The sequence below is a fragment of the Camelus ferus genome, chromosome 8, assembly GCF_009834535.1.
Source record: "Camelus ferus isolate YT-003-E chromosome 8, BCGSAC_Cfer_1.0, whole genome shotgun sequence".
Lineage (NCBI taxonomy): Eukaryota > Metazoa > Chordata > Mammalia > Artiodactyla > Camelidae > Camelus > Camelus ferus.
In genome coordinates, this window is record NC_045703.1 from 36,579,816 (window position 1) to 36,605,782 (window position 25,967).

At 41.8% G+C, this 25,967-nt stretch overlaps 1 protein-coding gene across 2 annotated transcripts in view; it reads left to right on the plus strand.

Annotated features, from left to right (window-relative positions):
• The window catches only part of SLC35F1 (solute carrier family 35 member F1), a 352,348-nt gene that overhangs the window by 303,774 nt on the left and 22,607 nt on the right, over positions 1–25,967 (plus strand). For both annotated transcript variants that reach the window (XM_032484774.1, XM_032484775.1), the window contains exons 4-7: positions 1,745–1,904; positions 8,278–8,434; positions 10,378–10,430; positions 18,313–18,467. In XM_032484774.1, the coding sequence (XP_032340665.1) occupies positions 1,745–1,904; positions 8,278–8,434; positions 10,378–10,430; positions 18,313–18,467 (525 nt within the window). The remainder of the gene's footprint in view (positions 1–1,744; positions 1,905–8,277; positions 8,435–10,377; positions 10,431–18,312; positions 18,468–25,967) is intronic.

Genomic DNA, 25,967 nt, shown 5'->3' on the forward strand with positions numbered 1-25,967 from the left:
TCAGCCTTTAGTGAATCTTGGAGACTCTGTTTTGATGATACTGAATATTAAAAATTCTTGTATTTGTTCAATAACTATTATTGGATATTTCTCATGAGCCCACAGGGCTCTGGGTACCGGGAATATAGTCCTGCTCTCGGGGACCTCCAGACAAGAGGGGAAGCCAGACTTTATGCCAATAATTCCATATTAATTAAGGATTACTATAATTGACACTATACAGGAGAGGTATAGGATGCAAGGAAATCATCGAATAGGACCTGACCTAGCCTAGGGACCCGAGAAGCTTTCTTGAGGAGGCAGTATATAAGTACAGGTCTGAAGAAAAAGAGGCAAGATGTTCAAGAATTGGATGGAGCATTCCAGAAGGAGAGGGATGCATGAATGAAGAGCCTGAGGCAAGAAGAAAGGGCTTGTTCCAGGTAGGAGAGGATGCTAGCTCAGTCTAGGTGGTGGAAGTGGCATGAGTAGGTTTGAGAGATGTTTAGCAGGTGTAACTGGAAGAATTTGGCAGTCAATTGGATGTAGACAGTAAGAGTGAAGGAAGGTTAGGACTCAACTGCCCTGTATGTGGCTACTGGGCGGCAGGGCCACTTGTTTAAGATTCCAGCAGAGGAGCTGTACTGGGCAGTGGGACAACATCATCAGGTTCTCATTTGGTACATGGAGTCTGAAGTCCTGAGGGCTGTCACTTTGTCTAGTGGAGACCCTGCCTCTGATGGAGTGTCCAAAGGTCACTGTATATTACCAGGGTGTGATAGAGACAATCAGCTCTGTAGAGTCTAGAGCATGTGTTTGGAAGCAGGGTAATAGACTGGCACTGAGGATCTCATAATTTACAAAACGCTTTCACACGTATTATCCTCGAACTTCACAATGATCACTGTTAAAAGTCAGTAGGAGTTATTATCTTCATTATACTACCAAGAAATTGAGGCTTCCTGAGTGTGTGGTTTGCCTAAGGTCACACTGTTCTAAGTAAGGATCTAGCATCTGGATTCAGGTCTTCTGGCTCCTGAAACAGAAGTCTTCACATTACCTCACTGCATGACCGGAGCAAGCTCTCCACCATCTCTTAGATGCAAAATGTTTGTGAAAATGTACAAGAAATGAAATCAAAGATTTTTTTCTTTACTCTGTTCATCCTTGTTTCTCTCTCCCTTTTTTTCACTCTTTTTTGACAACAGTATTTCAAAGTATTTGTAAATTTTTGAGATTAATATTTGTACTTATAATTAGAGCAGATTTTTTTAAGAGTGAACTTTCAAAGAGAGATTAAAGAAACTTTTGTTGGTAGTGGGGAGAAAGTTTTCTGGGAGAAATGAAGTTCAGCTTTTGTCTAAATTCTCTGCCTCCTCACCTCCCATTCCCAGATATACCCCCAAAGTTCTGGGACCATCTAAATGGCTCAATATATTCACCCCAGTATATGTTCCCATGGAGTCAGCCAGGGTGCTTAGGAAGACGGAGGCTGAGCTGCCCTGACACCATAAAGGCAGAAGAATCTTCACCACCAGCCTGACTTACTTTTTTTTTGCCTTCTCCTCTCTTCTTGGGGATGTTTAAGTAAGGTCAATGTGCATTTGTTTCAGAGTCTGTTTTAATTGCATAAGTTCTGGGTCTACCCAAAAACACAGGTTCATGGGAAATTCCCTTTCTACAGAGCCAAGGTGTGTTTCTTGGAAAGCTTGGAAAGCTTCCCTCTGAAATTCCTGTTGTTGATAACCTCCCTCCCTCCCCGTAGCTCCTGGACTGCTTTGTGATCCCGGTTGTGATTTTGCTCTCCTGGTTCTTCCTGCTGATCCGGTACAAGGCTGTACATTTCATCGGCATCGTCGTCTGCATCCTGGGAATGGGCTGCATGGCAGGAGCGGATGTGCTTGTGGGAAGGCAACAGGGAGCAGGTGAGTCTCTGTATGTTCACCAGGTTACTTGCCTCTGTGGGGGAAACCAAGGCAAGGCATGGAATGTTCATGATTGGGTGGAAAAAAGGAACCTGGTCTTCCTAATGTCTGTGTCTTAGTCGCGTTTGCTCCCACACTTTGAACAGCGAGCAGCACCTAGGAGGTGCTTAATACATTTTTCTTGAGTGAATGAAGGAAGTAAAATACAGCTTTTATGCCCTTTCTACAAGAATTCAGAGACATTCAGACTGTGTTTAAAGCTGAGAGTCGGGACCCACTTGAAGGATGTGTTGGCCCCAGGCCAGCTGCTGAGAGATGGTATCAGGGGTCGGTCCACTCTTGAACCACAAGGACCTGCCCCAACCTGCCCTCTGACTCTTTCTCTCCGAAGCCAAAGACTGAGCTTTCAAACTACTGGTAAGGGTAGGTATATAAGCCTAAGAGTGGATATTTAAACTTTGAAGACTAGATTAGGAATACTCGATATAATTATGAGGGAGAGCTAAGTTCAGTCTCCTCATGCATGGTGTTTCGTTGATTTATTTGTTTCGGGGCAGGATTTGGGGTAGCCATTACAGGTAATTACCTTATAGACCTAAGGTCAAACATCAAGTTGTACTCATCAAATCATTTTGGGAGCACAGATCTAGAATGGTTTCCAGAGGACCACTCTGGAAAACATTTTAAAGCATTGTAATTCTTTAAAATGTACCTAAAATCCTTGAGCTCCAGAAGGTTTCAGGGGGCAGAAAAAAATGATGTTCTTTGTTAGCATCAGGAACAGGACAGAAAGTACCCAGTCTTTTATAGTTTTGGAATTGCCTTCCTTCTAGGGAAGTAGAGATAAAAAATTAAAATTGGGGCATTTCTCTTTATGAGACTAGGTCATAGGAAGGACCTGAAATGAATGTCATTTATGTTTTTAAGTTGCATCAGAGAGCTTTATGGCTGAAAGGGATCTCGTTCAGCTCCTTTGTATTTGACACACAAGACGCAAGAAGTCTAGTGAGTTGCTCAAGGTCAGAGAGCTGAGCGAACGGGGCTAGAATCCAAGGCTCCTGACCTTGTGGGCAGGCTTCCCTCTCTCTCCCATGCTGCTGGGAGCTGAAGACACAACACAGAGCAAAAGAGGAACAGCCTCTGCCCTCAGCAAATGCTGCCTACACAGCGTAATCAGTCTCACCTCAACAGATGGACTGAAATACATACACCAGCTTTTCCCAAGTCCTGCTCTCTGGGACAGTGGTTCCATGGGATATTGATGGATGTCACGTGAAAAGGCTAGTTTTACGCTCTATGCTCATCATGATCCAGATATTGACCATCTCTTTGGACCAATCAGACAGTATTTTTGTCTGATACAATGTGGCCAGTTGTTATAAAGTCACAATTTCTTTACACTTTCTCAGCTTTACTTGAACTATGTAAGCACAAACTAAGCAGCATGTGCTCTTACTTATGAAAATTTTGCTTTGCTGAACCCTCGCCATTCACACTGGCCATCATTTTGCATTCATCGTCAAAGAAGGTAATTGTCATGATAAATCTAAACATTTACACCCAGAATGTTAAACTAACTTGAACTGATTTCATTAGGTTGTATTCACTAATCCTATAAAAAATGTTTTCTTGATTTCAAATGAAGCGTTAGGAAAGCAGTACTAGTAATATTTTTAAAAAAAGGAAATAAGAGCATTTGACAGTCTTTCAGAAGGGGTCGTTTTTAAAAACAACACGGTAGCGGAAACATGCTGGAGTGATGTTTGATCTGTTCCTGTGAATCTGTTTTAAGGCCCACAGCATCATTCTTGTTGTGACTTTTAAAGTGCCAGAGTTAACAGAACTAAATTTTGTCATTGTTGAGTACCATCCATGCTTTAGTAATGGTACCCAAGTCTACGGCATGATGTTCTGAGGGCAACCCGAAGTTAGGATCCAAGGGCTCATTTTACAAAATGATTGCACATGCTTTACATCTATCAAAATGCTAAATTAGGCAGCAATTTAAGTTATCGTATAAAATGCTCTGAAAAAAGAAAATAACACACTGGTTTTGAGGACAGTATAATCCTTGTGTGCATCATTATCAAAAATGTTCCATTTGTTACCACCCTTACCGTAGAACTGGTTCAGTTGCATTAATTAACCAGAGACAGAACTTTTCTAAAGTCCTTCAGGCACTCACTGGGACTTCAACCAGGCATTTAACTCGGTATAAATTGTCATCACCGTATCAGGAGCTTTTCACAGGAAAAGAGAATGAACTGACTTGGTCCTTTTTATATTGTTTAATCTGTGGTTCACGTTAACTTGGAATTTTGAGAATTCCGTCCTCAAACACAGTGATATCAGCCGTGGAGACTCTGCCTTGGGGTCCGTGGAGTGGTCTACAAAGTGGGACGGATGCAAACAACACTTAGGTTCCAACTCTGTGCTTGTCATAGGAAAGCTGATCATGCTCTAGAGGTAGTCCCATGCCTCTGAGCTCACCTGAAAGGAGATGTCTTTTCCAAGTTTGTCAGTGAAAATCGGTGGACCTAAGGTGTACATTTTCTCTCTGCCACCTTCCTCCACATAATGGCCTCCTCTGAAAGACCAGCTCTGCCTTTACTGATGCACAGAGGGAAAGACATGCAATAAAAGTGGCTCCTGAGAATAAGACAGATGTTGGACGGTGTAAAAATGACTTAGGCCAGCGAGATTTCCCCATGACATTTCTGCTTTCCTCGGAAAACTGATGGATGTAAAAGGGAAGGTTAGAAAATAATAGGATCAAGGTAAAACTCAATTAAAGTAGATCCTAAATATATAGGATCATATTTCATAAAATGTATTTCTTGCTCTTCAAAATATCTTCTTTCTACTATAATGCATTTATTGCATCTTATAGTTCATTTACCAAAGACGTTAGATAACCATAATGACATTTTTTCTTAGTGTAGACATAATTCTATATTTATTTCAAAGAAGAGGAAATATTTTCAAGGAGCTAGATAATTAAACATAATCAAGTAAAAGTGACAATTTTATTGGTGCCAGGCGCTTTCCCATGCATTATCTCAGTTAATCCTCCTAATTATGCAAAGAAAGTATTTTTATTCTCTTTTTTGCAGCTGAAGAAACCAAGGCTCAGGAAAGATAAGAAACTTGTGCAGGGCACACCAGTCCTAAAAGGTGTGGCCGAGATGTGAGATCTTTCTGCTGTACCACTAATACTTATTTTTTCCATAATTGTGACCCTTACAAGAAATATACTATTGTTTTATTGTAGTAACTTCGGATGAATGACTGTCCCAGATTGCCTAGAATGGAGAGTTTCCTCAAATGCAGGACTTCCTGTGCTAAAACGAAGAGAGTCAGTGAAACAAAGCAATTGGTCACATTTAAAACTCAAAATAGTGAATGAGATGGGTTCATTTTCATAAATTGCATTAATAATCTTTCAACACTCTAGACTACTATAATTCACCACTTATTCTTGAAATAGTGGCAAGTAGTGGTTTTAAATAATCTGCCCTCTTCTCCTCCTATGACCACGCAGACACAAATATTCCTCCAAATATGATGTTTCTAGTACTTAATAAAAAATCTAATAAGGAAAGCCAGTTCTTGCAAAGCAATTATGACTGCATTGATTAGAACCAAGAAGTAATCCAAAATGAGAAATGGCCAACCCAGACAGGTGGTGATTTAAAGGGAATGACTGATTCACACCTTTTAACCAACATTTAGTGAACACTTAGTAAGTGCCAGGTGATGTGCTAAGCACTTTACATTATTTTGTGTTTTTAAATCTTACGGATATTATTTTAGCTTTCCTCACCATAACCTCATTTTTAAATAAGAAAACTGAAATCAGAAAGACTGTAGCTTACATAATGTTCAACAACTAACGTAAGTGACAGATATGTGATTAGAACCCATGTCTACCTGAAATGAAAGATTCAATCGCCACTCAAAATCTTTACCATGGGGGTAGACTAAGAACTTTTCTGTCAGCTCAACTCACTTAAACATTTACTGAGAGTTTATATCGTGCCAGGACCCGTGCTAGGGACCACACAGAATGTAAAGCCAAGTGAGTCACGTCTAAGCCCCTCAGGCCTGCTGGGTAAGAACACAGGGGTGGAGGGGAAAACACGCATACTAACAGGTAACAGCCACGGGGCAGAATGCAGTGGGGGCCGTGCACAGCTACCGTGGTGTGAAATTCAGAGGAGAGAAAGAAGGCACTGGGTTGAATGGACTTCTTATAGTTTCAGATGTGTCCATTTACCCCAAATTTGCAAAACATTATCACTCATTGTGGTTTCATCCATACGTAAATGACAGATCTGCTGGATATAATTTTCCCCATGAACATTGCTCAGAAACTGGTTCCACCATGTCAGGAATGTATTCCATTAATAGTGCATGAAATGTGGAGTGATATGTTGTAATTTCTGGTTAACTAGGTACAGATTGTAGATACAAAATATTAACCCTAGTACTTTCTTCTATTTATTTCACATCAAACACTTTGTTATATAATATGGTTGGATAAAGTCATGTCCTGGTTAATTCAATTATATTTAATCATCTAAAATTTCATACATGCTGTATGTATGTGTATCCATTTTTAAATGATTTAAAAACTGATAAATACACTTACTACTGAAATTTTAATAAATAATATTTAATCTTTCTAGTCACTGATTACTTAGGAGGTACTTCTGAACTTGCAGTTACACAATACTGTATTATTATTAGCGATAATCTTCACTGCACTGGTGAAGTAGATCTACTGGGGAGTAGATTTCATGTAGTCAAAGGCCAGTCAACCAAATAGGCCGTGATGGTACAGATGTGGAGTTTGAGAAAGATTGGTGAGACTATTCATTGAAGTAGTGTGGACTTTTAAAAGATAGACTGATGTTTCCCTAATTTCTATTAAAATATTCCATTATAATTAGCGTTCCTGAATCCATTCATGTAAAATTAATTTCATTAACAAAGAATTCCATCAAGCAGGACTTCCACACATCACTAATACAACAATAATTGATATTTGTAATAATGGCCCCACTGTCACAGTATCATCACAAGATTCTGAAATGGCTCTTGAATGAAAAGGGACTGAATCTTGTTCATTATAATTTTATCATCTTAGTAATAGATGCTTTTTATTTTACGGGTTATTCCTCAAATGAACTACTTAAAATTTAAAGTTTAGTCGTGATTTTCTAGTTGACACATAAAAAAGATTAATCAAGTTGCTCTTACAGCTCTTAACTTCCCCAGAAGTTGGACCCAGGGACTTCCCAGGAGGAGGTCTGGTTTCTCATAGGAGCCTCATCACATTCTTGGGTCATCTGCCCCCGTGAACTCAAGGAGGGCTCCCAGCCCTCGCAGGTCTAGATTCTCAGCTCCATCCTCTTGAGGGTGACCCCAGCAAGCTCTCCTGCCTTTCGTGGTCTCTCACTGACCCTTACCAAGAGTGGGAAGTTGCCTTAGAAAAAGTGACACCATTTGCAGTTAATATAATCTCCAGAGGTGACCACAGAGGCACGAGTGATGAGCTCTTTCCCCATTCCCAGCCCAGGTTCTTTTATGTGAAGCCTCTTCCTCAAGACTGCTCAGGGCTCCTAACTGTGCAGTGAGAATCCGACTCTACAGTTTTAGATTGTTCCCGCTACTCTGGGAACCCAAGGCTACTCTGAGGGGCGTCTCTCCCTTAGAATCACGCTGGAGAGAACACCCTTCTCTCCTGCACGTCTCCTACCCCGGAGCCGCCTGTGTGCTGAGCTCCCGTGCACAGGTGCACAGACTGCACAAGGGCCCGAACCCCATGAGGCCACCGGCTGCTGACTTCCTCTCTCCTTCCCTGTCTCATGCTTCCTGGAGTGGAGAGAATTTGCCTAATTGTAGGAAATAGCCAGGTACAGAATTTATGAGAGATTGGACATAAACCAAAACTGACCCAAACTGAATTTAGAACAAATAGATATTTTTTATGAAAGAAAAAAATATTAAATGTGATAATGAATTGCATATATGTTTCACTCTTATGTTACTTACTTTAGAGGAGTTGAAAAATTCAAACCGTAATCCCTGTCTCTTGGACAGAAGACTGGGGCTTTGCAGAGGGCAGTCTAGAAGAAGCGGGTGCCTCTCCTACCTAGGGAAGAGTTCTGGTTGGGTAGACATGGGCAACCTTTTTAAGTCACAGCATATCTGGACTTTACTGAATCTCAGACTTTACTGAATCTCAGTTGGCAAATTACAGAAATTCTATAAAAATGTCAGAATAGAATAGGCATAGGAAGCTAATTTTGCTGGTGCCAAATTCTTAGGAAAATTTTATTGAAGTTTCCTCTGCTTTTTCGGTTCCTAGGGGAAAATAAGCTGGTAGGGGACCTTCTGGTCTTGGGAGGAGCCACGCTCTACGGCATCTCTAACGTCTGGGAAGAATACATCATCCGAACCCTGAGCCGAGTGGAATTCCTGGGGATGATTGGACTCTTCGGGGCATTTTTCAGTGGAATCCAGTTGTGAGTAAAAATAACAAGAAATCCAGGCCGTAATAAATGCTGCTAGGGCTTGTCCTTACGTGTTTTTTTTTTTTTTTTCCTTACATGTTTGGGGTATAGTTGTTCACTTTGTAAAAATCAAAGCTGGAAACCTGTCTCATGAAATCTGAAAACTTAGTATCTTTGCTAGTAAATTTCTTCCAAACCAAACAATTTTTTAATAAATTTATTTAATGGATTTTGAAGATAAAGCCTTAGAATAAGATAAAGCCTTAGAAATACATTTATTCTCCCAAACCAGCCAATGAGGTTTTGCTTAGAGAAGTAGAAAAATTAAGTATAAATACCATAGTTTGATACACTTCCAAAAAGGGACATTCTGTTTACTAGTGACAACCAGTAGACTAGTTTCACTAGTAACCACCATTGGAAAGCTTAAAGTTTAAATTTGCCCTTTTATAAATTTTTTCTTTTATTGCCCATGGATTTACAAATATGAGTGAACCATATTTCAAATTCATCTCTTAGAAATTTAGTATTTCCATTTTCCTTAAATGGGTGAAGACTTAACACAGGCGTTCACTAAGTATCAAAAAGTCAGAACACCAATTTTGCAATAATTCTGGCATTGCTGCATGTAAGTCATCACTGACTAGGGCCTCGGAAATTGTTGTGAGACTAAGTGTCAAACAAAGCATAATTTCCCATCAATAAAGACCATGCACTTTAGTTTCACATTAGAGATCAAGAATGACAGTATTACCTCCTGTCTCATTTCACCAAATCCCTCTCTGCAAGACAAGTAACTCTGATTTCACCAAATCACTTTCTCCAAAGCAAGTACTTTGTAACTGTATTGGTCAGTGTCTGAAATTATTTATGGAAGATACTTTGGCATCACTTTAAACATGTTTTGCAAATAGGCTGTTTCTAGGAATCCTCCAAAACTTCAGGATCCTGAGATACAGCGGAAAAGCTCCACAGCAGACAAGGCGTGGAGATGGGAAGACTCTCTAAGAAAGATTTATTTTTGGTTCATTTTGAAAGCATGATGGCATTTTAAAGTTCCTAAATTTGGTGCTTCAGCTTTGTGAGAGGAAAAGAAATTGCCTAGTTCAGCTATTCATAACCAGCATTTTGGAGACGGATGGCTCATTTTATAGATTATTATTCTTTAATCCAAAAGATACATTCGGAGACTTAGCACTCATTTGTTTCAGTTAGAGTCCATTAGAGCTGATGGGCTTCAGAGACAATGCTGCCAAAACAGTGGAAGTGGCACAGGGGTGTGTTTGGCAAATGGGACGCGTTGAGGGCACACTGAAACCAAAGTGACACTGGTGGAGCCGTCTCCCCTCCCCTCCTGGTCCTCTTCCAGAACAGTGGTTCTTCCTCAGAGTGTAGTTCTCTGAGGGGCAGCCCTGGCAGCACATGAGAACCTGCCAGAAACCCACATCCCTGGGCCCCCCCTCCTCCAGATCTCCGGAATCAGAATCTCGAGGGAGGGGACCCAGGACACTGTTTTAACACACTCTGCAGGGGGCTTTTTTGTACATTTAAGTTGGAGAACCATTGCCCTGGAGAGTGCGCAATCAGAAAATGGATTAAACCTGCAAGCGTGGAGATTTGCCAAACCTCACTCTTTTTAGAAAGCATCTAAGCAAGAAGCAAAGGGTAGAGGCCTATGGGAAGCAGGGAGAGGCGGGGGCAGGACTGTGGAAGGTCTGTGCTCCACCATGCCCGCCGGCTCGCTCTCACCCCTGCTGCCCATGCCCAACCAGACCTGCAGGGGTAAACCTCAGGCTAGGCTGCCTGATTAGACTTGTCTTTGCATAATCCCAAATTATTTTTGAAATGCAATTGATTGCTTCATGATTTGTATAAATCTGGTAAGAGAAAAAAAAAACAAGAAGTAGGATGCATTATAATCTTGCTCATCAGGCCTGCTTTCTTTCAATTCACAGAGCTATAATGGAGCACAAGGAGCTGTTAAAGGTGCCCTGGGATTGGCAGATAGGTAAGGGGTTGTCTCACCTAAGATGCTGTTTTCAGTAAACCTGAGAAAAAATGTTTGGAGAATGATGAGGGTGGCGGTGAAGCATGAACAGGGGAGGGATTTAGACTACTGGGGACAAAAGTGAGACCCCCTTGCCACTTCAGGGGTTCTTGCCCACTAGAAGACTGAACAGTATGGTGCATAATGTTTCTTAATCGAGCCTCTGCCCATTATCATCATCCCAAAGCCATTAGTGTAGACACAGAAGTATGTTATTAGGTTAAAGACCAACTGGAGAGAAAAAAATGCCTTCAGGCAGTGGTGGGACATAAATGACAGCGATTTGGTCTAACCAAGAAACACAGAACTGATGTGATCATTAAAAAGTGGCACTTCAGTAAAGGAAAAAAAATCTGAACTTACCAAAAAGGCACAAAAGAAAACAATGTCATGAGCATTCTGAGCTCATAAAAACCTTTTCAGAAGAGAGCAGTTTGCACAAGAGAAACAGTTAACTGATCTCCAAACGGACTTGGTGGAAAATACCAGACACACTGTGAGCTACTTAATCGTCATCCAGGGCATCTCAGATGCCACCTGTTTCAAAAGTCACTTTTCTCTAAAAAAAAATTTAGGACAAGGATTTAAGATCTGAGGTGATGCCCTAGCAATACTGATCACACAGTAGGCCCTGGAAGGGACCGACACGGAATATCCTAAGCCCCGAAGGCGTCCCCTCCGTGTCTAAACCAAGATGCTGAGTTTCCAGCGATGAGCATAGAGCTTGGCTTCTGGGGGTGCCTGGAAAATGTGTGCCTGGTGAGTGCAGATGAGGGGTGAAAATACACCCCACTCTGAAGCTGGCTCCTTGAGTCATCTCCAGCTTCTACGAGCACTCATAGAATTGACAGCTTCAGCCAAATTCCACTTCTCCGAACAAGGACAACAGGGACGTAATCCTCCCTGCACCACTTTACCTACCCCTGGTCCTGAAACAGCCAAGGTCGACTTGCTGCTGATAGAATTCCCTCTGAAGGCACACTGGGAGCTGCGGAATTAAGCACGACTCCCCCTGGGGTTATCTCTAGTGACTTCAGGAGCTGACCAGCCTTTTGTCTGTCAGAGTCCTGCCATTTAATTTCTCTCAAGTTTCGCCGTAGAATATTACAATTAAATGAAAATCAGTAGAGAGCAGGGGATGCTGAGAGGCGAGGAGGGCATCTGGGAAGGAAACCAGCTGCGGGTTACAGCTGTCGCTGCCTTTATGACTCTGAGTCAGGATGTTACCCATGCTTGGTAACACTTTACATGCTGTGGTCCGTGCGTATAAATTAATTTTATGTTATTGGTAATGGCACTAATAAAAAATAATTTGTCCTCTAATTATGTGGATGTCATGTGCGTGTCCACTGAGGTTCTGTTATAACGCAGTGTTAGTTAAACATGTCATGAAAAGGTAGTTTTACTCTGAACTCTCGCTTTGTCATTGAAATGTCAATCCCCCGTAGCCCAAGGGGATGAAGGGCAGTATAAAACAGCACATCATAGAGTCATTCGTTTAATTCCTGATTGGAAATGAGGCTAAAAGGATCCGGAAAAGGAACCAAATATTCACCCTTTTCTTTCTGAAGCATGGATAAGGGTTGAGTTTTTTTTACACCAGAGCCACCTTTATCCTCATACCTCATCCTGACCTACCACGATGTTCTATTGCTTCGCTTGGTTCTAGGCACATAAACTCAGTGAATAAATATTTATTAAATGAGTGAATGAATGAATGACAAGCAAAGGAGATGGCCTGTCCTGCCCTCTCTCATCTGACAAAGATAGAGACAATAGGGAAGCAGTGGAGACAGAGGCAGGAAGCTCAGGCTTGGCGTGGTGCTTTCTTCCTGGGAAACCATCTACTGCAACTCATGGACCCGAGAGGCAAGGAGACATCAAGGGATCAGCCTCCTCTCCAAGCATCCCCATGCTCCACGGGAAGTCACCCAAGAGTGCCCAGCTGATCACTGTGTCCCAGTGGAGAGCTCACGACACCTTAGTTAGGAGACCAAAATCCAAGACTATCTTTATCTCCCACCATCTGTCAGTGCGTTTCTGTCCCTTCCCTCTCTCCACATCAGTAATCCCCATCATGCAGTCTCTTGGCAGCTCATATGGTTGCCGTTTTGTCCAAGTAAAAAGATTTTTTTCCTACAGACTAAGTAGGATAATAAATGTGTTTTATATTTTTTGAACTTGCAAAGCATTTTTTTTAACAGATTCTGTTATTTTCTTATAGCATTGGCCAATTGCAAGATACAAAGAATAATTAAAAGAGACAGATAATAGTTATTGTTGCTGTTTGTTTTTATTTCTTTGTTTTACTTTGCCGAACAGAAGGACTGGATCTGCTTATGTAATCATGAAAGTCAAGTGAAAGATAGGACCTAATGGAGCTCCATTCCCCTATGGAGCAGGCGTGTCAGAGTCACAGTCAGAAATCAAATAGCTTAAGCATTTCCTTTACCCCATTTGCCATGTTGTGTTAAAGGACATGTGAAGAAGTGTTAGTTGATGTGAAAGTCTAGGGTCAGAGGAAGGAAAAGTGTGCGGCGGGTCAGCCAGCACTGGTTCCTGGTGCACTGGGGTTTCACTTTCCTTGTCATGGATGATGCTTTTTGGCTTTTTCCTGGCGGCCAAAACATGAGATTTGACCTTTCCCTGAAGATGCAAAGTCAGGACCACGGGTCTTAAAAATCATTAAGAATACAGGTCCCTCCCTGCTCCTTTTTTTTTTTTTTTTTTTTTTTTTTGCTTCTCACTGGCTGTTTTATTATTTTTTTAATTGAAGTATAGCTGGTTTACAATGATGTGTTAGATTCTGGTGTGCAGCAAAGTGATGATTCAATTATATATAGATTCTTTTTCATATTCTTTTCCATTGTGATTTTTTACAAGGTATTGAAAATGATTTCCTGTGCTGCTTATGGTGTTAAGCAAATTCTTGTCAGTCTGATTCTTAGTTTTCTCATCTGTTACATAAAAGATACTATTACCTATATTGAAGGATGGATGTTTGAATTCCGTAAGGTCATAAATGTGTTTTTGGTGCTGGAATATAGAAGATGCTTAATAAGTATTAGTTGACTGCACACACACACACACACACACACACAAAAAGATTCCCTGTGCCATACAGTAGGTCCTTGTTGTTTATCTGTTTTATATATAGTAGTTTGTATCTGTGAATCCCAAACTCCTAATTTCTCCCTTGCCCCATTCTTTCCCCTTTGGCAACCATAAGTTTGTTTTCTATGTCTGTGAGTCAGAATATAGCCTTTCTTTTTACTGATGTTGAACCACAGTCCTGGGGATCCAAGGCCACTTCACTGGACTCACTGCTGCCTGTGGTGGGACTGATTTGCACCATCTGAGCAAGCTCACCAGTCTGGTGCCTTTTACAGACTTCACCTAATGCATGTGTCCTGAGAAACCATCTTACCAAGCCTTTATTTTTAAGACTCAAAAATAATGTTTTAAAAATCTAGTCAAAGGAAAGTGAAAGACAGAACACCAGTGGGATCCCAAAGAAAGTGATGAGATAAAATCTATGCAGCAAAACAGACACTGTATATGTGTATATATCATATGTGTGTATATATACAAGTACATACCATGCCTATCATGCATGAACATGTATATCACATAGCATATGACGTGTCATAGGCATGTGGTATACTGTGTATATGTCATGTATAAAACGTGACACTTATAACAGTCAAATGGGATGCTCCATCCATGCCCTATTTCTTTTTATAATTATCAAACAACATAGACTAGTGGTAGGCACTCAGAATTTAAAGTCAGGCAGCCTGAGTGACCTGGAGGCAAGTTACTGGACCTCTATATGCTCCTCTTTTGCCTGTTTACTCGGCAATCCATTTCTTACCCTTACTCTGCTCTGCATGCAGACTCAGTGACTCAAGCAAACTATGCTTCCCAGGCGGCCTTGTTAACTGGCTTCCGGGGAGGTTTGGCCAATGGGAGTGGGAAGAAGGAGCTTGGATGGTGGGAGGAAGAAGGAAACCAGGGTGTGTCTCCCTGTTTCAGGTCAGGTCTCTAGAAATGGGCGGTGTCCTCTGTGATTATACCTCCTCTGGGCCTCCCTAACTTCTGACTCTGCTGACGTGGCCTCTTCCCTGGATCTCTCTGGCTGCAGGGTGCGAATAATTTACCGCTGTTGCTAATGTCTGGGTTGCCTTACCATCCCAGTTTCCCCATCACCCATCCCAACGACCTTTGTAACTTGTGCTCCATACTGAACCTGGTATGGACGTGGCTTTTTTGACCAGTACACCCTATAGGCCTGTTTCCTCTCATGTATAAAGAGGATAACAATAGCAATGATGTGATACTGTTGTGGAGATTAATTCATGCATATAAAGTGCTCTATTAGCATCAGCTGCTAGTGTTCTTTCCAGTTTCTTTAGCTAAAAATCTCTTTAGTGCATGAGGACAAGAGCTACCAAATTCTATCTTTAGTGAGAGAAAAAGTGTGTCAAATAAGAAATGGTTATACGTAGACTTTGTCTACAAACGTAGTTATCGCAGCCATTATGTGGTTGTCGGTCAAAAAGCAATTCGGTTTGTTTGCTCATGTTGATCGAGTGTTTGAAAACCCCGCACGGACAGCAGGTTGGGCCTTCAGATGCATCGCTAACATCTGTTAACTAGCTAAGGTCCCCGGAAGAGCAGCAGATCAGCAAATTGCAGCAATACCGCCTCCCCCTCCTCTTAATCATGTGTTCAGTTGGCTGACTGTGCTTTGCTCACCAAATGGGATATTCACGCACAGAAACATTGGTTGATGCAGCTAAGCGATTCACTGTGATGGTCTATATATTCCACCTTCACCCCCCTGAATTTCATTTCTGCAGTTTTTAGGAACAGGTTTTAAATGGCCAAGCCTGGAACATCCTCCGGTAGCCTGATGAGTAGAGGGGAACTCGGCTCTGTACCTGTTTTCCTACAGTCCTTGGCTCACCAATTGTGCTTGTAAAATCACACCTCTGCTCCGAGCCTGCCGATTGTATACTCACTCCCTACTGGACAAGTCCTGTTGGATGCTGCATAAACATCTAAAATGTAATGTGTTCAAAAATGGAGCTTTTAATTTCCCCTGAAAATCTGATCCTAATGCTCAGTTCTCTCCGTAATGGTGTCATAATTCACCCAGTTTTTAAATTAGCCAGAACCCACGTGAACCCGTAGCTGTCTTTCATGCTGTCCCTGTTTTCACTGCCTCCATCCAGTCTTCCACCAGGGCATGTTGGGTCTTCACAGACCAGCCACTTCCCTTCAACTCCCCTGCCATTCTGAGCAAAGCCACCAGCATCTCTTGCCTGGCCTTCTCCCCCACTTTTTCCCGTCAGTCCTTTCTCCACACAGTAGCTGAAGTCATCTTTCAGAAATGTAGAACAGACCTTAGCCACCTGCTACAAACTCTTCAATGGCTTCCCGTTGCTGGAATAAGATACTGATTTCTTTCTAAGACCTCCAAGGCCAGGATGGGGCCAGTATAGCTCAGTGTTAGAGGGCCTGCTTAGCATGCACAAGGTCCTGGGGATTGAGCTCCATGAAAAATTTAATAAATAAATAAACCTAATTACCTCCCCCCAAAAAAGAAAAAATAAATTTAAAAAAAAAACAACTTTAAAAAAGTTTTTAAAAATTATTTTTAACAAAAAGACCTCTAGGGCCTGCATAATCCATCCTCTCCCTAATTTTCCAACCTCCTCGAGGTCTTTTCATTTGTAGGTCTCCCTGCCTAAACTCTTCCTCCCCTGGCTTCTCCCCTGGCAAACTCCTTTTAGCCCCAAAGCCTTCAAGGTGAATGCCCCTCCACAAAGAAGCCTTACCCAGTCACCCCTCGTAAAGCAAGCCCCTGCCATTCCCCATAAGGAGCCCTTTCCTCCTTCACAGCATTAATGCCAGCTCCGAGTGTCTCCTCTCTCCTGTTCTCCATTGCATGGCTGGCCCGTAGCAGGGTCCCTAGAGCACAGCAGGTACTCAGCAAATACATGGGTGAATAATTGAGTGAGTATAAAACATCAGCTCTCACATGTGAGATTCCACAGTGTGCTGGGGATGGCGATGGAATGGCTGGATCCTGGCACTTCCCAGCCCAGTCATGTATAATCTAAATCAATGATGCCTAAAAACAAACAAACAAAAAAGATTTTGGTGCCTAGACTATGTCCTGATCAAGTTTGATTCTTTTTGGTGGACTGATTTAAGGATATGTCTTGCCCCAAGTCTGTTAATCCCAGATTCCTTAAAAGAATACTGAATTCATTTTTATGTCTTTTCACATATTAATCATAGGTTATGTAATATTGCATTTTCAGTAACTTGGTTAAAAGGAAAATGAATTATAAGTAGCATGAAACTCAAGTACAGGAAGATTGACCATTTTTAGGGAATTAGAACTTCTGATGGAGACTCAGAGCGGTCTGATGTCACTGTGGCAGAGCATCTCTAGAGGACTTGTGTGCTTTACCCAGCTAGGAAAGTGGTTGTTCCAGTTTTCCCGTAGAGCATTTCCACCACACTAGAGGGGGCTGTTGTACTGAGTTTGCTCACTTAATGTTCAAAATAAAATTGTTATAGACTTGACATGGCTTTCCTTAAATGTGAGATTAGACACATATAGAATGATTCATGCCCTTTAATAGTTTTCACCTGGGAAAACCAGATTTCTCTTTGGAGGGATCACTGATCTTCATAGTCAAAGGGACTGGGTGTCCAGTACCTACCACATCTTCCAAAGTTCACAGGATTTAGAGGGTGCCATCTCTCCACAACCTAAACAGGCACATGTAATCAAAGATTCCTCTAGAAAGGTTGGATATTTTATGGTATTAAAATGTCCAAAAATCCTCTGAGTTTCATATTTATTCTTATTCTATGTCTTATTCTTTCAAGGTAGAGAAACGAGCATTATTTTTCTACATTTGTGTTGTATCAACATCTAGGAAATGATAAACCAAACCCTAGAGTTTACCATGAACTTCTGTTTGGGACCCAACAAAATAATGCACTTATGGAATGAATATTAACAATTATGCATCTAGTTACAATTAGAGAGAGAGAATTTCAGAGGATGAGAGACTGATCGTAGAGCACTTTAAGGGCACTTTTTTCTTTTTCATCTGTTTTGCAAAATTTAATTTGTTGATGGTCTACAAAGCATCTACCTATTTATTCATAAAAGAGCAGAGGCTACATGTAAGAGCCCATGTTAGGAAAAGTGATGGTGGAATAAGACTCTGTTGGGAGTAGGGCTGAGCAGGAGTCACAGATCTGGAAGAAAATGACAGATCATCTTGTGTTCAAAGTGATGAAGTGACCTACGCAAGGGCACACAGTTAGGACTCCAATTCAGTACCCTGACTTAGTCCACAAGTCCTCCCATTTTAAAGACTATGTAATTATGCATCATTGTGAGCAATCCGTGGTACCAAGCAGTTTTTTTCTTATGTTGCAAATAAAAAAGAAATGAAAAAAGTTTTAAAAACGTGGGTACTAGGAGTTAATTACAGCACAACTGGAGTAGAATTCAGAAGCCTTGACCCTATGATCTGGCGGTAACCCCTAAGAGGTGCTCCCTCCCAGAAGAAGCAAAACATCAGATATGTGTGAGAAGCCTAGCATTCTTTTTCCACATGCAAATTTTCACTTTTTCTTTTTATGTTTTAACGATGTATTTCCCAATAAGAAATATCAGTTAATAGATGAAAGAATAACTCCTGTGTGAGAGATAAGTGGGGGGGAGGCACCATTTCGCGTCTTTCACCCCATATGGATTCACAGAGCCCCCAGCGGAGGCTATGAGTCACCTCTCTCTCCTCTCCCCCAGGACTGCTCTACGTGGGCTTTAGTGCCTGCATGTTTGGCCTCTACAGCTTCATGCCGGTGGTCATAAAGAAAACCAGCGCCACTTCAGTCAACCTCTCCCTGCTCACGGCAGACCTGTACAGCTTGTTCTGCGGGTTGTTTCTCTTCCACTACAAGGTAAGCTGAGTCAGTGCTCCTTTCTGAAGATGATGCTTTGTAGGAAGGAGCACATGTAGGTGCAAATTCCGTGCTGTGGAATTGCCCTGAGTTTGCGATTTTGCGTAGGGAAGGAGGGCACCGGGATGTGCTCACCCCTGGATCTGGGTATCACGTTCCAGCTGTAAGCCAGAGGCAACATTTTGTCTTAAGGGACTAGTAACTACATATGTTTACTAGTGAAAGATAAGAAGCAGCCATAGAGGAAAGGGCTTTCAAACAGTGGGGGACAGTTTTTCTGACACCATTCACCACAGGAGCTGCTTTTCCTCCAGCCTAAAGCTAGGAAGATTTGTACAGCTCTCAGACTATCACTGCCAGATGGATTCTGCCAAAGGCACCAGAAAGTATATCCTCACTGGAGAAAAGACACAGTTCCTGCAGTTTCTGTTTTGCATATATTTTCATAGTAAATATGAATGGAAGATGCTAATGCGTTCAAAATAGTTTCTTTACCAAAAGGTTGGGGTTTGGGTAAAGGAATGCAAAGATACTATGAAGCATTTGCAGTTGACATATCAGCCCCAAAGAAAAGAAGAAACTATTCAGTCCAAAGATGGCAGTCTCTTCAAACGTGAGACTCTGCCCGCATCGTCACCCAAGGCAGGCATGACTGATGGGTTATGGCCCACAGAGGTGTGCTATCAGACGCTGTCTTTTAAACCCTACACTCACCGATTCATTAACAATTGAGTAGAGTTGGTATGTGAGAAGAGACCTGCTTGCCATTTCTTAACTAGTCCTATAAGATAAAGGTCAGTGGGGACTATAAACTGTGTGAAAAAAGATAAGTAGGAGAAATCCAAACAGATGAGACCAAGCTAGGACAGGTCTCCTAACCAAGTGCTTCACCAGTGGTATTGCAGTTAACGTCACCAGCACACAGGTGTGGCCAGCTGATAGGGCACTGTGGTGGGCAGGACGTCTTCACTCAGGTCAGACTGAGCTTTGAGGTTCCCAGAGAAGTGCTGAGCTGGAGACAGTATGTTCTTGAGGTAACCAGAGGCAAAGCAGCTAAAGCAGAAATATTGACTGTGCTAAGCCAAAATCATGGCCAAGAAATAGACCAAGAAGAGCAGACATGAGTGGAAAAGAGGTCCCAAGCAAGTTGGCAGCTGGGAAGACCAGAAGCCGATCTGAAAGACAAGAGGTGGAGAGAGTGGCCATGGCAGCAGGCAGGGGTGAAGTGCTGAGTGCCTGTTTTCCATGGAGCTTTCTTTCCAGTGTGGTGGCAAAAATGACAGCTTAAGGAAACAGTCTATGACTGGACAGCATTTATACATTGTTCATAACTTGTTTTGTCTAGATGGTACAATTTCTGTTTCCTGAGTGCACCCTGGTCCTCATGAGGGTAAAAAGTAACATCACAGCACGTTGCCCCCACTGCTTCTCACCACAGTGCTGAGAGCACCACTTTCCCTCTGAATCTCCCTCCAAACACACCCAGTTATTTTCCAGAGCCCTGGGAACTATGCAACCGTGATCTCATCAGTGCAGCCCAGTGGCCGCTCTTTCTCTTCCCTCCTCTGCAGCTAAGCACCCACCTGTAGTCCATTCCTCAGCGTGAGTTCAGTTTTCAGCTCCCACTCCTGGAGTTGTCTTTATAAGCTCCTGAACTAGATGAATCCCTTTAATCGTCCTTCAGGAAAGATGACTGAAACCCATTGTTTTGATTAAGGACTGCAGTCACTTTTGGGGCAGTCCAGATACAGTTTGGCTCTCAGCATCCCTCGTAGCTGTGTTCCTGACAGGCTGCTTTCACCAGGGACACTTGCTGAAAATGCAGATTCCTGGGCCACACCCCTGAGCCCCTGAATGGGCCTGGGGTACTGTGCTCCTATAAGGCTGATGTTTTCTGAATTTGAAAATACCTGAAAGGGGTACCTGAACAGAGCTAGTTCCTGTTGAGTCTGTCGCTCCTCATACTTCCACCGACTTCTGGTTAGACCTGGACTCTGCATAAACAAGCACCAGGAACTGAGGAAGCTGGTGAACGAGGTAAATTCCACTTCTCCAAAATGTATCTTCTCCTCTCGTCATTTGTATGTTACTACTAACTTAGGATAAGTAACTTTGCCAAAGAGGAAAATCAGTTGTAACCTCTTGTCATGCTGTCAAAAGGGAACCTGTGTTATCTGAAAATTAAATTCCTGTATTCACCAATTTGGAGGTGTAATAGGTGTTTTTTAATTTTTAAAGCAATGTTTTTCACTATACACGTTTGTTTCGTTACCGTTTAACAGATCCATTTCCTTAAGGCAAAACTGGTTCAACACAATAGACGTTTTCTGTAGTTAAAATGGATTGCTGTTGTCTTTTTTTTTTAATGAAACTTTCAAGATAATTATAGATTCACATGCAGCTTTAAGAAATAATACAGAGAGTTCTCATTTACCCTTTACCTTGTTTCCCTCATTGGTAACATCTTGGGAAACTGTAATACAATATCAGGATATTAACACTGACACAGTTAGCATACAGAACATTTTCATCCCCACAAGGTTTGTTCTTGTTGCCTTTTTATAGCCATACCTCCCTGGCTCTCACCCACCTCCTTAACCCCTCAAAACCACTAGTTTATTTTCCATTTCTCTGAATTTATCACTTCAAGAATGATATGTAAGTGGAATTAAACAGATTGTAACTTCTTGAAATTGACTTTTTCCAAGCATAACTTCTCAGTATTACTCTCCGGAGATTCAGCCAGATTGTTTTGTATATCAGTAACTCAATTCTTTTGTTATTGCTGAATACTATCACATGGTATATGGAGGTATCACAATTTATTTAACCATGCACTCAGTGAAGGACTCTGGGTCGTTTCTGTTTGGGGCTATTGTGTGTGTATAAAGCTGCTATGAACATTCATGTACAGGTTCTTGTGTGAGCAGAGTTTTCACTTCTCTGAAATAAACACCCAGGAGTACAATTGCCGGGCATATGGTCGTAGCATGTTGCTGTACGGTAGAATCTTTGCCCATTTTTAATTGGGATATTTGTTATTTAACATTGACATGTAGCACTTATTTATATATGTTGGATATTAGACCCTTATCAGGTTTATGAGTTGCAAATATTTTCTCCCACTCTCTGATTATCTTTTCATTTTCTTGCTAGTGTCCTTGGAAGCACAGGAGTTTTAAATTTTGGTGAATTCCAGTATATATCTGTTTATACTTTTTAAAACACAAAAGGAACCAGTCAAGCCCACCATGGCCTTTGGGCCACCAAGTCTTCCCTGGTGGTTCCCAATCCCACTCCTCTCCAGGGCTGCTTAGTAATGACTGCTCGTTGCTTTGCACTGTCTGCTCTAAGGAGATGGTTGAAAGTCACAGCCTAAGGAGGAGAAGAGTTGATTCAGGTCAGGGCGTCTTTAACCACTGGAATCACCCGAAGAATTTTTAAAATACTGATGCTTGGCCCAGCCTCACTGATTCTTATTTAAGTAAGTGGTCTGCAGTGCAACCTGGGCATTCGGTTTTAAAGACTCCCCAGTTCATCCTAGTATGCAGCCAGAATTGAGAGCTACTGGTTCAGACTTATTTTATGTGGCTGCAAACAGATGGCACTAGGACCAAAGGGTGAAGGTTATAAGATTATAGCGAAATATCAAAAACCCTCGTTAACAATTAGTCATCTGACAGTGACAGAGACTGTCTTGGGGGTTCCCCGCACTGGAGGGGGCTGAGCAGGCATGTGAGAGGGATGAGGTGGAGGGGCCCACACTTCAATACCTAGGATTAACTGGTGACCTCTGAGATCTCATTTGGTTTTACTACAGTCTGCAGCTAGAGTTTATTCTTTCACTTAATCATGATGTCTTTACTCTCAGCAGCCTTCTGGTCTGGCTGTAAATATCTCCAAGTTGAGCCAGGAGGGTGGTTCGCTCACGGGTGCTGCTTACCCAGGCAGAACTAAATGATTAAATGAAGCTTTCTTGCCCAACATTGATTATTTGCTTTGTCTCGCTTTCCATCCTTGGGAAAAATCCATTCCCTTCCCCACCCATCAGTCCACTGTCTGCTGCTTCTCTGCCTCTTGTGCTGACTGCCTGCCGTGCTGACGGGGCAACAAAGCCCTGCGTCCCGAGGAAGCAAATCGCCTGATCCTGAATGAGGCGATCTGAATGGTATGGTGCTCTTGCGGACTCTAATTCTGCAAGACTTTGGAGAAGTGGTTATAGATTTCTGTTCTTTATTACCTCACAATACTGTTGGATCCAGAACTGTAAATCCATAGCAGGCCATGGTATGACAGGAGGTGAGTTTCCTGGGCCTCAGACACCCCTTACAACCAAACCCAGGAAGAGATTTACACGGAAAGTTCAAATTGATGGTGTGTTGGCTTTTCAAGGCCACGGCTTGACCAGTTATGGACTCTATCCCCTTAGTTATTGTACAAACAAGGACACTTTTGAAATTAGTTTCCTATGGCTGCTGTAACAAATTACTGCATACTTAGTAGCTTAAAATAACACAGGTGTAGTATTTTACAGTATTAGAGAAGTCTCACCAGGTTAAAAATCAAGTAAGTGTTAGCAGAGCTGGGTGGCTTCTAGAAGCCCCAGGGGAGAATCTGTTTCCTTGCCCTTTCCAGCTTCTGGAGGCTGCCTGCCTCCTTGGCTAGAAGCCCCTTCCTCCATCTTCAAAGTCAGCAGTGTAGCATCTTCAAATCTGACTCTGCCATTCTTGCTTCCCTCTTACAAGGACTTGTGTGATGGTATTGGGCCCACCCAGATAATCCAGGATAACCTCCCCACCTCAAAGTGCTTAACTTGATCACATCTGCAAAGTCCCTTTTACCATGTAAGGTAACATATTCGCAACTTCCAGGGATCAGGATGTGAACATTTTGGGGAGACCATTATTCTACCATAGGAGGCCCGTTAGTAATTTACACCAAGACAAATAAGGGTGCAGTGGCTCCAAGCCGTGCCAACTGGGCCATGTGGATGTGCTCTTCAGAAGTCCATCTGGGCAATAAAGACATTCTCCACCTACTGACACTGTGCTCTGTTGAATTTCCCAAATGATTTTTAAAGTCGCTGTTAAAAATCTAACAAGTGACCTGAACAAAGAAAACCATAAATCAGGTGGTGAGAAGATGAATTGGCGTGGAAAGACTACTTCAGGATCTTTTCTGAGAAGGGTGAACTCAGCAGTCTGGAGTGGCACAAGAGTGTGGACTACAGAGTCAACGGAGCCTACATTGAAACTGTGGCTTCTGTTCACTATTTAAGTGCTTCAGACTGGTTATGTATTCTCTCCAAACTTCAAGGTGATGCGAGTGGCCTTATGGTATTTTTGAAGGGATTAGGTAATCTGTAAGTGGCAAACAGTGGGACGCATTTCTCTGGACGTCTGGTTCAGGACTAGTAATCCCCATCTCCTTTCATTGCTGGGGTCCTAGTCTTGTTTGAAGATTTTGTAACTAGATGTTTAGCTTTTAACAATTTTGTGCGAATTTTCTCTTATTCCTTGTTTGAAAAGACAAAATTGGGGACTCATGCAGTAAAATTTAGAAAATATTGTATCAGTCATTTTTACCTAAATTCCTTAATTCCTTCATTTCCTTCATCCCTGCATTCATTGCTTACAATACAATGTTTAACCTATAGCCCTAAATTATAAAAAACTCAAGGGTTATTAAAATAAAATACCAATCATTCTTTCATGAAACGCCATCATGTGCTCAACATTCTTCAGGAAAAAAAGCAGCCAGTGCTGAATACACAGGATATTTCCTATTGTCTGACAACTTTACACATTTTGCTATTACCTCTTCAAGCCTTAACATTGCCATAGGATTGCTGTAACAGTTAATGTTGAAAGTAATTTCATAAGAAGCAATTATATTTGTAGCTTTATCAAAACAAATAAGAAATTGATAGAGAGAAAAAATAAACAATGTAAGTGCTCTCCAAGTCCCCTTTAAATACTCCACTTAGGTCATTGGCAAACCTAGCCCCCTGTATGGGACAGCCTGAAACTGCAGGTGGTCCTATTGGAAGAGTCATATTTTAGGAAGATAAAGTCTCCATAAAACTTACACACTTGTATCAGGAAAATGTTTTCACCATCCAAATAGTCACTACATTAAAAAAAAAAAAGGGTAGAGATTTCAAAATCCTTTGCCCCAAAAGGCCACTTCAACTATTCTGGGTAACGTGATTCACATGAGTTTTTTAGAACTTCATCTATGTACGTATTCATTAGAAAACATTCTGCACATTTTAGTCTGATATTTTTTTAGTCTCCTTTTTATACCAGATGAATTGTTATAATCGCTGTGAGTTATTTTTGACAAGTAATCAGAAAAATTTCTTACATCGTCAACTACCTATTCTAGCAATCCAGATTACATCCCCTGAGGACAGGTGTAGAGCTCCATGATCCACCCTGACCGTCTCTGTCAGCCACTAAAAATGATACCCCACAAGTGCCAGCTTCTCTTACTGACTTTGTTGTTGTTGTTGTTACAGGAGATTTGGCAAGAAAAGTTTAATAACTCTAGAGGCTAATTTAATAATATATTGTTATGCACTAAATTTAAAAGAACTTCATTCAGCAAATACTTATTTATTCTATGCCTGCTATGCTCCAGGGGCTGTTTCGGTGCTTAACTCTTTGTTTATAAATAAAGGCGACAAGAATACCAAAAATCACCAGGCGGATTAATGCAAAGGGTGAGACTCCAAACCACTGAAACTTGAATAGACCAGCAATCTCAAGCATCCTTAACATCTGAGTTTCGATGCCAGAGAGTTTGCAGAGATTGCATCAGGAGTGGAACCTTTCATTAGCCATGAACCAGAATCTGTAGCCAAGCAACCCTGTTGCTCCTCAGCAGCAGTGAGCGATTTCAGTAATGGTACTGCACTTGAAAAGCCAGGGCAGACAGCCTCAGCCTGTAGCAGCCGACGGGCATAAAGCAATACTGCACATCTTATTTATAAACATACCCTTCTAAGTAGCCAGCTATATTTCTTTTTGTAAGAATGGCATCTTATAAGGCTATGAGTTTTAAGTCCATAATGCCTAGTGCAATTATAAATGGGAGACTTTTAAATTGACACTTAGCTTTTAAGACTCTAAATATGTTTTTAAACTGTCACTGGTAAGTAAAGAATTAGAAAAACTAGCATCACTGAGGCCCTGAAGCATTTCGTATGAAATACCAAGGTGCAAGAGCAGTGAGTGTTTGGACTTGTTTTCCCCCTGCCTGGAAACTCAGGAGAGTGTTGTTTGTGGTTTCGCTTTTGCTGAATGAGTTAGGATAAGTGTTGCTAGCTTTCATGGATGGGAGTGCTTCCCATGCAGCCATTCAGGAACCCAGGCTCCTTCCAGCTTGTGGCTCTGCCAGCCTGTAGGGCAAGGATTGACAAACTATGACTTCTGAGCCAGCCTCCTGTTTTGCAAATATAGCTTTACTGGAGTACAGCCATGTCCACTTACGGGTTAC